The 14,811-nt window shown below is 34.6% G+C and overlaps 1 protein-coding gene across 1 annotated transcript; it reads left to right on the top strand.

Moving 5' to 3' along the window:
- Window positions 1-12,329: 12,329 nt before the first annotated feature.
- On the top strand, window positions 12,330-13,054 carry LOC123202857. Its single transcript, XM_044619007.1, has 2 exons — window positions 12,330-12,748; window positions 12,802-13,054. The coding sequence occupies exons 1-2, from the start codon at window positions 12,330-12,332 to the stop codon at window positions 13,052-13,054; spliced, it is 672 nt and encodes a 223-aa protein (XP_044474942.1).
- Window positions 13,055-14,811: the final 1,757 nt, after the last annotated feature.

The following is a 14,811-nucleotide window of genomic DNA, read 5'->3' as shown; positions in this document are numbered from 1 at the left end:
TACTCGGTCCATGGAAGACAAGTATGATTACCAACTATCGGAATCATACAAGCAAGATTATATTGTGAAGTAATAATCCCTTTGCATTGTCTGCAGTCATCTATGTTCGAGTCGAAGATTTTGATGTTATGGTTCTGACCAAAAAATAGAAAACTACAATACAACTTGGTGGAAAAAATCCATCTCGAAAATGATAATTCATACTCTCACCTTTAGCAATAATGTTATGAATAGGCGCTGGCCAGCGCAACCCAAAGACGAGCTTGCAATCTGCGGTAATGCGCTCACCAGTAGTTTCCAAACCATTAAGGACACTTAAAGTTCTACTAGGTCGATGGAAAAAAGCAGCATCGCACATAATCATGTATGGAAGTAGCAGAATCATGAACAAGATAAGCTTATTGAATGAATTCATGTTTGTTACTAATTATTAGAAAGGGCAAAATCTGCAAGAATTGAGAGATGAATTTTGATCTTACTGAGGTTAAGAGAAAATGAAAGAGTGAATTTAATGTAACCTCTCCTAACCATTGGGTGTGTTACAAAAAAAACGGCATGAGTTCCCCTATTTTAGAGGGCCCGGGGAATATTTTTCTCTTTTTCATTATGCCCTGTAACACTCCCAATTTGTAATTCACACAAACCAGTCCTACCAATCGACTGGATTTTCATCAACTTAATTACAATTAGTAAAATAAATACATAATAATAACAATTATAAAAATTATCACCCACAGAAACTTTATAATCAATTTTCAAAACTAGTCATATATATATATATATGCATATATTCACATATACATCAAAACATATATATATCAATAAAAATATGGTGCCTTCCTCCCTTAGCCTCATGTCTCATTAGTGCTCCCCGGGAACCTTTGCTGCATTTCCTTACCTGTAAAATATTAAATTAAACGGAGTGAGCGACTATGGCTCAGTAAGAAAATCATACTAAACACTTAAAGTATTTCATACCAGTATTAATCTCTTTCATACTCAGCGTGTCTGGGCTATTCATATATAAAAATTATTGACACGGACACGCATTAAACACATATCAGAATTCTTTCCTTTCACACATTTATTCATTTCCTTACTATACATATATGATTCACTCGTTATGAGTTATGCATGTATGAGTGTCATGACATTTCTATTTTTTTGATTGTACATCTTTCTCAACTCTTTATCAGCCACACAGGCTTGTATGCATAATTCTAATGCAAATGATTTTCATAAAATATTTACTAATTTGTTTCTCTCTCTTTCTCATTGACCGGTCTAGACTACATATGATAGTACTTGCAGTCACCATACAAAGTATAATTCTCTCTTACACGCATATTTTTTCTTTGCTGTCCACACAGTACAGCTGATATTTTTCTTTGCTGTCCACACAGTACAGCTTATATTTTTTTTCTTTTGCTGTCCACACAGTACAGCTGATATTTTTCTTTGCTGTCCACACAGTACAGCTAATATTTTTCTTTTGCTGTCCACACAGTACAGCTGATATTTTTCTTTGCTGTCCACACAGTACAGCTGATATATTTTTTTTTTTCTTTGCTGTCCACACAGTACAGCTGGTTGTCCACACAGTACAACCGATTATTTAATTTGTTGTCCACACAGTACAGCTGGCGTGTAAGGATTTTTAAGTATGTTTTCTGCTTTCCTGTATCATATGCGTCATGATAAAACCAAAAACACTTGTTTTCCATTTTCTGAAAGCATGCATGACTTAGAAAATATTTTTCCTCTTTCTTTATATATATATTTTTTTCTAAATCATGCATATGCTATGATTTCTCATGTATGCATATATAATCATAATATGAAATATGCTCATTCATTGTTTTCTCTTATTATTTTCATTCCTTATCAAACATCATATTCTCCTCTCATGCATCTATATATCTCATACAGTTAATTAATTTCAAAATATACAATGTAGGCTTAATATAAGGGTTATCACACATTTTATGCACATAATTAAGCAAAATTAACCTATATAACATAAAATGACATTTTTTGCCCTTATGGCCAAAATTACCTTTTTACCCTTATGGCCAAAAATTACATCATGAATCCTAATGAATTTCTTTATCCTTTTAAGCATAAATCACCTTAATTCTAATACCTTACACACTTATATAAGTAAAGGTTATTTAAATAACCTAACTCAATTTTACTTCAAGTATGTAAAGTATGAAATTCTTACCTTTTCTTTGCCAAATAGGTGATTTAAGCTTATTCACCTTCTTTTCTTCTTTCTGGCAACCTTAATCAACCAAAAATATGATCATCCATCAAACTCCCAAATTTCACATATCTTAAAAATTAAATTTCTTACCTTAGAACTGATCAGAATTGACAGATCTACACTTTTTATAACTGGGGGTACTTGAAATTAGGTGGTTTAGCTAGGTTTTTGGACGAATTTTGGTTAAGGGAAGCTTTAGCTAAAGAAATAATGGAGCTCTCGGCAATTGTTGAAGAGAATGAATAGATTATATAATTTATAAGCCTTTTGGACCATTTTGCCCTTAACCTTTTCCATAAATTACTATTTTATCCTTAGTCAATTACCAAAAACCCTTAGCACCACCATATAATTTCAAGTGTGCCCTTCAATTTTAATTCCCACTTTGTCCCTTGAATCTTTATAAAATGACCATTTTACCCCCTTTGAAAAATATTGCTCATTTAATAGTTTTCTCTAATTCTTTTGCAATTTCTTTACACAACAAGTTATAAAATCAACTCTAGGGGTAATTTTGGAAGTGGAGTTTACTGACACACCTGAATTCGGATGTTACATTTCTTCCCCCCTTAAAAGAATTTCGTCCTCGAAATTTAAACAAATAAGTTGGGAAATCTCTCTCTCATTTGTTGCTCAACCTCCCATGTGGCTTCTTCCACCTTATGATTCCTCCATAATACTTTCACTAATGGAATTGTTTTATTTCGGAGCTCTTTTATTTTTCTGTCTAGTATCTGCACCGGTTGCTCCTCATAAGCTAAATCTTCTTTTAATTCCACATCATCTGATTTCAAGACATGTAAAGGATCGCTAATGTACTTTCTCAATAAAGAAATATGAAATACATTATGAACTCGATCCATACTAGGTGGAAGTGCAAGTCTATAAGCCACCTTGCCCACTCTTTCTAAAATTTCAAATGGGCCAATAAATCTTGGAGCAAGTTTCCCTTTTCTTCCAAATCTCATCACGTGCTTGTAAGGGGCTACTTTCACAAAAACTTTATCACCCGGTTGAAACTCTACTTCTTTCCTTTTCAAATCTGCATAGCTCTTTTGTCTGTCCTGAGCTTGCTTCAATCTAGTCTTGATAGTCTTTATATCTTCCACCATCCTCTGGGTTAACTCAGGCCCAAGGACTTGACTCAAATCATCTCGCTCTCCTATATCATCCCAATGTAATGGGGATCTACACTTTCTTCCATAAAGAGCCTTATATGGGGCCATTTTAATGGTGGACTGGTAACTATTATTATATGCAAATTCGATCAATGGAATCATTTCATGCCAGGTCATTTTATAATCTAAACAACAGGCCCTCAACATATCTTCTAGTATTTGATTCACCCTCTCTGTTTGGCCATTTGTTTGAGGATGATATGCTGTGCTAAATGCCAACCTCGTACCCAATGCTCTTTGTAAACTACCCCAAAAAGCTGAAATAAATCTGGGGTCTCTATCTGACACAATAGTTTTGGGTACACCATGTAATCTCATAATCTCCCGTATATAAATCTGGGCCAGTTGATCTGAAGCAAAACTGTCTTTCACTGGAATAAAATGGGCCGATTTAGTCAATCTATCTACAATCACCCATAATGCATTATAGCCTTTTTGTACTCGAGGTAGGCCAATGATGAAATCCATTGAAATATCTTCCCACTTCCATTCAGGAATACTAAGTGGGTGAAGCAAACCTGAAGGTCTCTGATGCTCAGCCTTGACCTGTTGACATACCAAGCACTTAGCTACATAGTCACCAATATCTTTCTTCATACCTATCCACCAATAAGTTTTCTTTAAATCCTGATACATCTTTACTCCCCCAGGATGAGCAGTGTAAAGTGTATCATGTGCTTCACTTAGGATTTTCTTTCTCAACTCCAGATCTTAGGGAATACATACCCTGTTTCTGAACTTGAGCACTCCATCTATCATTTGAAACTCAGTTGATTTCCCTTCGCATATCTGTTGACTTATTTTCTGGCACCACAAATCTTCTACTTGCTTCTCTTTTATTTTATTGAAGAGATTAGGCTGAATTTCCAATCTGGCCACTTGACTTCTTATCACCTCAATCTGTTCCCTCTGAAACTCTTTTTGTAACTCTATCTGAATGGTGAGGTGAGCTATGGCAATCTTTCTACTCAAGGCATCGGCTACCACATTTGCTTTACCCGGCTGATATTTAATATCACATTCATAATCTTTGACTAGCTCCAACCATCTCCTTTGTCTCATATTCAAGTCTTTCTGAGTGAAAAATTATTTTAGACTTTTATGGTCGGTGTAGATATTACATTTAACTCCATATAAATAATGCCTCCAAATTTTTAAAGCAAAAACCACTGTCGCTAAATCTAAATCATGGGTAGGGTAGCGTGTTTCATAATCTTTTAACTACCGAGAGGCATACGCTATCACCTTACCTTTTTGCATCAACACGGCTCCCAAGCCATTATACGAGGCATCACAATAAATATTATAATCTACACCTTCCTCTGGTAATACTAAAATAGGAGCTGTAGTCAACCGCCTTTTTAGTTCTTGGAAACTCTTTTCACAAGCATCAGTCCATAGAAAAGGAGTTCCTTGCCTGGTAAGAGCTGTAAGTGGCTTGGCCAACCGGGCAAAACCTTGAACAAATCTTCTGTGATAGCCGGCTAGCCCTAAAAAGCTTCTGATCTCTTTCACAGTCTTTGGCCTCGCCCATTCAAGTATTGTTTCCACTTTACTGGGGTCTACAGCTATACCTTCCTTAGTAACCACATGTCCCAAAAATACTACTCGATCCAACCAGAATTCACACTTAGAGAATTTGGCATACAATTTCTTTTCTCTCAATCTTTGTAGCACAAATCTCAAGTGTTCGACATGTTCTTCTTCTGATCTAGAGTATATCAAGATATCATCAATAAATACCACCAGGAATTTGTCAAGGCAATCATGAAATACTCGATTCATTAAATCCATAAAGATTGCTGGAGCATTAGTCAATCCAAAGGGCATTACCACAAACTCGTAGTGCCCGTAGCGAGTCCGAAAAGCTGTCTTTGGAATATCTTGCTCTGCAATCCTCACCTGGTGATAACCCGACCTCAAGTCAATTTTGGAGAACACAGAAGCTCCTTTCAATTGATCAAATAAATCATCAATTCGAGGTAACGGGTATTTATTCTTCACTGTCAATTTATTCAACTCTCTGTAATCAATACACATACGGAGCGACCCATCCTTCTTTTTGACAAATAGTATGGGTGCTCCCCAAGGAGAATGGCTAGGTCTAATAAAACCCTTATCTAAAAGTTCTTGCAACTGTTTCTTTAATTCTTGCAATTCAGCTGGTGTCATTCGGTAAGGGGCTTTTGAAATTGGGGCTGAGCCAGGTTCTAACTCGATACTAAACTCCAACTTTCTCTCTGGAGGTAAACTTGGTAGCTCATCAGGAAAGACATCTGGGAAATCTTGTACTATTGGGACATCCTGAACACCCAATCTTTGAATATCATGCTCATGTACCACATGAGCTAAATATCCCGTACACCCCTTTTTCAATAATTTTTGTGCTTTTACATTACTGATCATCATACTAGGCTGATGACCCTCTCCGAAATTAAAGTAATCCCCATTATCGAGTTGGAATCGAGCCTTTTTCTTTCTATAGTCAATCTCAACTCCATATCTTTCTAAGAAATCCATGCCCAGGATAACATCAAAATCAGGCATATCAAAGACAATCAAGTCCACCTTTAACTCTCTCCCATGTATCACTACCTTCTGGTTTCTTTAACTAGGTCCCACCATACGCAGGCCTCTCCCTTCATCAAGAAACTGGCATACCGATCTTTTTCTCTATCAGTCATAGGAAATAAATCCATAGTACTTTCCACTTGCTTGATCCATTCATCAGCCACTAAAGGATCTTTAGTACCTTTAAATTCAGGAGGGGTATGCTGATTAGGTAAGGAATAAATGGGCTCAAGTCGCCTTTGAGCTCTAATTTCTCCTCTCCCTTCATTCCTCATTTCATTTCTGATTTCTTCTATGACTTCCTCACGAATCTCACTTCTAATCTCATCTCGGATGGCATCTCTGGCTATATTTTCAGGTGTGGGTCTATCTTGACTCTCAATCAACACCTGATGGACTATATCTCTTATTTCTGCTAGCCCAAATCCTGAACCAACTGACGGGGCAGGGTTAGACGGTTCTCCCGTCTCTCTCTGAATACCCCTTCCACGACCCCGTCCTCGTCTTGTTGTACTCATCATCTAATAACTGCATAAGTGTAATTACATAATATTCTATTATTTGAATACAGGTAAAGAAAACAACTTACTGCAGTCGATTCTCGGGAGCTAATCTGTGAGACATGAGGGGCACCTGTGCAATACTATAATGCAAAACTATATATAAATATTATATTATATTACAACACATTATATTATATCTTCCTTTAAACGCCCAAAATCGCGCTCTGATACCAAAAATGTAACCTCTCCTAACCATTGGGTGTGTTACAAAAAAAACGGCATGAGTTCCCCTATTTTAGAGGGCCCGGGGAATATTTTTCTCTTTTTCATTATGCCCTGTAACACTCCCAATTTGTAATTCACACAAACCAGTCCTACCAATCGACTGGATTTTCATCAACTTAATTACAATTAGTAAAATAAATACATAATAATAACAATTATAAAAATTATCACCCACAGAAACTTTATAATCAATTTTCAAAACTAGTCATATATATATATATATGCATATATTCACATATACATCAAAACATATATATATCAATAAAAATATGGTGCCTTCCTCCCTTAGCCTCATGTCTCATTAGTGCTCCCCGGGAACCTTTGCTGCATTTCCTTACCTGTAAAATATTAAATTAAACGGAGTGAGCGACTATGGCTCAGTAAGAAAATCATACTAAACACTTAAAGTATTTCATACCAGTATTAATCTCTTTCATACTCAGCGTGTCTGGGCTATTCATATATAAAAATTATTGACACGGACATGCATTAAACACATATCAGAATTCTTTCCTTTCACACATTTATTCATTTCCTTACTATACATATATGATTCACTCGTTATGAGTTATGCATGTATGAGTGTCATGACATTTCTATTTTTTTGATTGTACATCTTTCTCAACTCTTTATCAGCCACACAGGCTTGTATGCATAATTCTAATGCAAATGATTTTCATAAAATATTTACTAATTTGTTTCTCTCTCTTTCTTATTGACCGGTCTAGACTACATATGATAGTACTTGCAGTCACCATACAAAGTATAATTCTCTCTTACACGCATATTTTTTCTTTGCTGTCCACACAGTACAGCTGATATTTTTCTTTGCTGTCCACACAGTACAGCTTATATTTTTTTTCTTTTGCTGTCCACACAGTACAGCTGATATTTTTCTTTGCTGTCCACACAGTACAGCTAATATTTTTCTTTTGCTGTCCACACAGTACAGCTGATATTTTTCTTTGCTGTCCACACAGTACAACTGATATATTTTTTTTTTTCTTTGCTGTCCACACAGTACAGCTGGTTGTCCACACAGTACAACCGATTATTTAATTTGTTGTCCACACAGTACAGCTGGCGTGTAAGGATTTTTAAGTATGTTTTCTGCTTTCCTGTATCATATGCGTCATGATAAAACCAAAAACACTTGTTTTCCATTTTCTGAAAGCATGCATGACTTAGAAAATATTTTTCCTCTTTCTTTATATATATATTTTTTTCTAAATCATGCATATGCTATGATTTCTCATGTATGCATATATAATCATAATATGAAATATGCTCATTCATTGTTTTCTCTTATTATTTTCATTCCTTATCAAACATCATATTCTCCTCTCATGCATCTATATATCTCATACAGTTAATTAATTTCAAAATATACAATGTAGGCTTAATATAAGGGTTATCACACATTTTATGCACATAATTAAGCAAAATTAACCTATATAACATAAAATGACATTTTTTGCCCTTATGGCCAAAATTACCTTTTTACCCTTATGGCCAAAAATTACATCATGAATCCTAATGAATTTCTTTATCCTTTTAAGCATAAATCACCTTAATTCTAATACCTTACACACTTATATAAGTAAAGGTTATTTAAATAACCTAACTCAATTTTACTTCAAGTATGTAAAGTATGAAATTCTTACCTTTTCTTTGCCAAATAGGTGATTTAAGCTTATTCACCTTCTTTTCTTCTTTCTGGCAACCTTAATCAACCAAAAATATGATCATCCATCAAACTCCCAAATTTCACATATCTTAAAAATTAAATTTCTTACCTTAGAACTGATCAGAATTGACAGATCTACACTTTTTATAACTGGGGGTACTTGAAATTAGGTGGTTTAGCTAGGTTTTTGGACGAATTTTGGTTAAGGGAAGCTTTAGCTAAAGAAATAATGGAGCTCTCGGCAATTGTTGAAGAGAATGAATAGATTATATAATTTATAAGCCTTTTGGACCATTTTGCCCTTAACCTTTTCCATAAATTACTATTTTATCCTTAGTCAATTACCAAAAACCCTTAGCACCACCATATAATTTCAAGTGTGCCCTTCAATTTTAATTCCCACTTTGTCCCTTGAATCTTTATAAAATGACCATTTTACCCCCTTTGAAAAATATTGCTCATTTAATAGTTTTCTCTAATTCTTTTGCAATTTCTTTACACAACAAGTTATAAAATCAACTCTAGGGGTAATTTTGGAAGTGGAGTTTACTGACACACCTGAATTCGGATGTTACATTTAAAGTCCACAAACCAGAATCTTATAACAATGTTATGTCCATCTATAGTAATTTATTGATGTTTATTTGACCACTTATTGAACTTTTATGGTAAATTTTAATGGAAAAATTATTGTATGCTTAATTAGGCATTGGGCTTCCCCTTTAGTCAAAGCTATTATTGAATCCAAAACCTAAATGTTTAGTATTCTTTGTTGTCTTTTCTAACCATAAATAATATATTTTGACTATTACCGTATGTGTTACTATTTCCGAAATGATGTGACCAAAAAAAACATAACCCAAATGATGTGTTCCTATATGCGACCTTGAGATGTAAATAAATTACTATTTATCTCAAATTTTATGTCTTCAACTATGTATCATACAATATTTTTAGACGTAAACCGGGTCTGGACCTAATTAAATAGCTGGCCTCTAAGTTGATTGAATTAACTAGTTAAGTAAATAATATGATTAATATTTTAAAATAGATTTTAGCTTTACTAATGTCAACATGATGCTAACATAATTTGATCTAATGGCTAAATCACAATCTAATATGATTCACACAATGAACCTCAAGTCAATTTAGTTTGATGGCTACGATTAGTTTAAGTCATGTTTTAGTTTTGATTTGTCACTAATTTAGTCAAATTGGCCAATTTAATATGAGTTTTAAAACACTAGTATCACATATGAGCATTGTTATATTTTGTTAACTAATGACATACCTATGATGACACATATTTTTTTATGTGATTTTTGAAATATGTTTTGGATCAATAAGATTAAGCATTTTTTTGGCCAAAGTCCTGTATTTACAAATTTCCTTTTGTATTGAAATATTATTATGCATTGTTGTTTTCAAAATTAAAAGTGTTTCAATTCTTTCCTTGTTTAAGACTCATTGTAACAAGGAGATTTGCAAAAATTTTACATTAGAAAGAAACACTTTAACAACTCATTTCACTCACTATCAATAAACTCAACTTAAATCCAAAAATCTCTTATATATTGCAAAAAATGACAAGCAAACAACACTGAAATATATATATATGAATTAAAATACATGCCACAAAATGCTTACCTTAACACTTTCAAATTGGCAATAGGTCTAATCACAATTTACAAACGTTTCTTGGGCACACTGGAAAAGAGTGGAGGAACCTATTCAAAGAATTTCGAAATTTCTTCAATATTACAACTCTAGAATGCTTTCAAATTTTCATAAACATTAGGAATTTGTTCTTCTAAGGTTTAAAATAACTTGTTTGTACTACAAATACTTTTTTTTCCATGTTGAACTGGTCACTACAAAAAAAAACTGGCATTAGCGAGTTAGAAAAAGAAAACAACTTACTCTTGATGAACAGTTTAGTGTGAACCAAGTTTTAAGGCAAAATAGGAATTTAGAGTAGTATTTATTATGTTCTTATTTATTGAGTGTTTATCACTCAAATTTTCTTATTTTGTCTACTTTTTAGGAGATAAGATTGAGTGATGGTTGTGAAACGAGGTGTTGGCAAAAGTGAGTAACAAAAGGCTTTTACGCCATTTCTCATTATTATTATGTATTATCTTGTTTTTAGTAGATTTGACAGTTTGTATCATCAAATCATGTTCGTGTCTTGTTAGTTTGGGTTTCGTGTTTTCAATAAGTCTGACAATTCATGTCATCGAATAATGTTCATGTTATATCAAAGACTTTCAACTATAACCTGACCCGAATTAAAATCATATTAAAATTTTAACCCTAACCTAACCTTTTAATATTCAAGTTAATCCGATCTGACTAAAATTAACCCAAAATTATTTATTGTTTTCACTTTCTAAAGTATTTTTATTGTTTTAATTTATTTACCAAATTCCCTTAACCTATTATTAGTAAAACACACAATATAATATTTTATCTTGTTTACAAATGCCCTAAAAAAATTACATATTAAGACATTTAAAACACATCAATAATCTAATTAACCAAATCAGATTTTACTACTTAATAATAAAATAAAATATTTAAATAAAAAATAGTATAAGTAATTACAATTATATAAAAATACAATTATATATAATCTATAAAGATTTCAACTACTGTTAATAATATCTTTTAACATTTCTATAATTTATCAATAAAACTATACGTACACATTTTCGGTACACAATTTGGGTATATAAATGATGTGTTATCATATAATTGAATTTGAATTAAGGAGAAAGTAACACTTAATCACATGATAACATATCATTTGTGTATTCAAATTGTGTACACATAACATTGCTCATAATTCATCTTTAACAAATTTTATTAAAGTAACATTTTTCCAAAACATTTGAATCAGTTCGTGTCATATTGAGTTACTTTCGTGTGAACCGTAACACTACCTGATTTAATTTTGAATAATATTGAGTTGACCCGAAATAAATTTCATGTCAGAAAAACTTAACACTAACTCAATTTTTTTCATGTCATGTCTTGTCAAGTTAACAAGTCGTATTGAAAATTGTCAACTTTAGTTTTTAGTGTATCATGTATTTGACTTTCAATAATTAACAATGAAGACTCTATTTTCATGTATTTGGGACATCTTTTGAACCTTTTTCACATTCATTATGAATAAAGGGTATTTTAGTAATTTTACTAATAAAAATTATTTCATATTTTTATTTTAGTTTTATTTAAACGAAGGCTCGATTGATGAAATGCTAGTAATACTTTCCCTTGGAGGACAAGACTTCTAGAAGGGGTGTTATGACATCCAATAAGCACAATCGACCGTGTGGTTTCGTGGTGAAAACCATGATTCGCAATCTTTGGAAATTGCCTTATCCAAAATTCAAATTTGATGAATGCTTGTGCATCTTATTGAAAATCAGAATCACATCCACATCCCTGGAAATCATGCAAATCATATCCCAGAAATCAAGCAAATCATCATCCATATCAAATCCCAGATTATTAACTATCACATCCCTAAAATCATGTTTATATTGATGAGCAGATTGTACAAATATTATGTTGCCATAGATAGATTGTAATTTTCAGTATATAAAGCCATTACATCTAAAGATCAAACACATAAGCAATAAAACAGAATTCTTTTTTACTCTTCTTGAGCTTCTCTGGTTCGTCACATTGAACCAACTCCGCTCTCTCAGATTTTGGCATGGTATCAGAGCACGGTTCCGAATTGTTTCTCCTTCAATCATCCGTTCAAAGTTCAAAGTATCCATAGACCTTCCGATAACCTGCACAAAACAAAAAAAAAAACCCCAGATTAGATGGAGCCAATCAAAGCAACAGTCATCGACCTATCATCGCCTGAATCCACTACTGAAACACCACAGATGCCAGCGTTTCGCCTGGTCCCTACAAACAAAAATAAACCTAAGCCTGGAGACGTTCTTTATGCGTCACCGTTGGATGGACCAGAACTCGTTCTGACAAAACAAGTATTGATTGGAGTCGAGGATTATGCACAGTGGGCTAGAGATTTCAGAAGGGCGCTCATTGCAAAGGACAAGATCGGATTCGTCGATGGCACTGTTCCCATGCTGTCGGAGCCCGATCTTGCCCGTTTTTGGGTACGTTGCAATACGCTTGTCCACGCCTGGATTAGTAATTGTTTGACTGAAGAGATCGCGGCTGGTTTACCACCTACAGAAGATGCAAGAGAGCTTTGGGGATTCATCAAAGACATGTATGGAGCCTTAGATCTTGCAAAGATCTATAGCATCTGACAAACTCTTGCAGAAATCCGACAAGAGAATCAGACTGTGACGAACTACTTCAACAAGCTTTCTGCTGCCTGGAACGAGTTAGATGCAGTCGAGGAATTGATCGCTGCGCCACCGGAGATTCTCACGCAGATTCAGGGCGCCAAGGAACGGGAGAGATGACGCGTTTCCTGATGGGGCTGAATGAAGGATTTGCTGCTTTCAGAACCCAAATACTGACCTTTGCGGAGACACCTTCGTTACAGCGTACATATCATCTTGCCGTCTAAGATGAAAGCCAGAGGAATATCGGAAGTAATGAGGAGAAGGGAATGGTAGCTCTCAGCGTTTATCAAAGGAAAGAGGCACCTGAAGAAACAAATGAAGTAGGGCCAGCTCAACTTTTCAATTTATATGGCAAGTTCAACGGTCAAGATGGAGCCAAGAGATCTAACGGCTCTAATTCGCCCACTGCGCAAAATCAAGTTGGCACCTAAACTTTCAACAATTTTCGTCAAGTCCCTAGCAGTTTTAATAATTACAATCCGCCACCCAAGCAAAAGGGAAAACTATATTGTGATTATTGCAAGCGACGTAATCACACCAAAGACACTTGTTGGAAGCTGCATGGTCATCCTGGATCCAGTAAAACAAAGGCAGAAGGGCCCATTGCAAATCAAATGGCTCCAACCAGTTTAGGAGCTACAACTGGACTTTCAGCTGAATAATATGACCAATTGATCCATCTTCTAAATCAGATACCAAAGGGCAATGACATCTCCACTTCCTATGCAGGTATGATTTCGTGTTTTAATACTTTTATTTCTTCGGATGTTTGGATAATAGATTCAGGGGCTAGTGACCATATAATATGTTCCCCAGAATTCTGTACCAACAAAAAATATCTGTCCCCTCCAACACCTGTTAAACTACCAAATGGGACCACAATTCAAGCCACACAAATAGGAGATGTCCAATTAGATAAACTCACACTTAAAAATGCCCTTTGTATACCCACATTCCGTTTTAACCTCATCTCAGTTTCCAAACTATGCACAGACAACAAATGTGTAGTAACCTTTTTACCTACTATATGCGTATTTCAGGACTATTTGACTGGCAATCTGATAGGCTTGGGTAAAGAACAACATGGGTTATACTACTGGACACTGAACCCCAAGACCTTTCCTTTATTAAATAAAAATTGTATTACCTCTTCTCATTGTAATACAAATCAAATTAATAAAGTGTCATTAATTTCCCATCAAAGATTAGGGCATTCGAGTACTATCCCATATCCAAAGTGTCCCATTTGCCCTCTTGCCAAGCAAACTCGCATTTCCTTTCCCACAAGCACTACTTCAACCACAAAACCGTTCCAATTGATACATTTAGATATTTGGGGACCTTATAGTACACCTAACTATGATGGATCCAAATACTTTCTTACCATAATAGATGACTTCTCACGTGCTACATGGTTATACCACATGAGTTTAAAAGCCCAAACACATACCTTTTTCTTGAAATTTATGTCCATGGTCCAAACTCAATTCCACACAAAAGTCCATCGAATCTGCACAGATAATGTAAAAGATTTTTTTAACCATACCACCACTACTTACCTTGACTCTTATGGAATTCTTCATGAAAGTTCCTGCCCTTACACACCACAACAGAATGGTACTGTAGAAAGAAAACATAGAAATCTATTAGAAGTAGCCCATGCCCTTAAACACCAATCCAACATACCACCTCAATTTTGGGGAGATTATGTGGTCATGGCAGCCTATCTGAACAATAGAATGCCAACCAAGGTTCTGGGTGACAAAACACCTTATGAACTTCTCTTTGGCAAAAAACCAGACATCAGGCACTTAAGAGTATTTGGGTGTCTCTGCTACTCCACCAAACTTCAGCAAACAGACAAATTTGACACCCGAGCAACTCGTTGTGTATTCATGGGATATCCTCCACTACAGAAGGGATATCGCCTATATGATATGACAACAAACAAAATCTTCATCAGTAGAGACGTCACATTTCA

This window comes from Mangifera indica, chromosome 19 (genome assembly GCF_011075055.1).
Source record: "Mangifera indica cultivar Alphonso chromosome 19, CATAS_Mindica_2.1, whole genome shotgun sequence".
Lineage (NCBI taxonomy): Eukaryota > Viridiplantae > Streptophyta > Magnoliopsida > Sapindales > Anacardiaceae > Mangifera > Mangifera indica.
Note: the sequence above shows the minus strand (reverse complement) of the source record. Positions and strands in the feature narration are given on the sequence as shown.

Coding starts and splice junctions, on each gene's coding strand:
- LOC123202857 (XM_044619007.1), top strand. CDS start 12,330: ATGGAGCCAATCAAAGCAACAGTCATCGACCTATCATCGCCTGAATCC. Junction 12,749..12,801: donor TGGGGATTCATCAAAGACAT/GTATGGAGCCTT, acceptor AAACTCTTGCAG/AAATCCGACAAGAGAATCAG.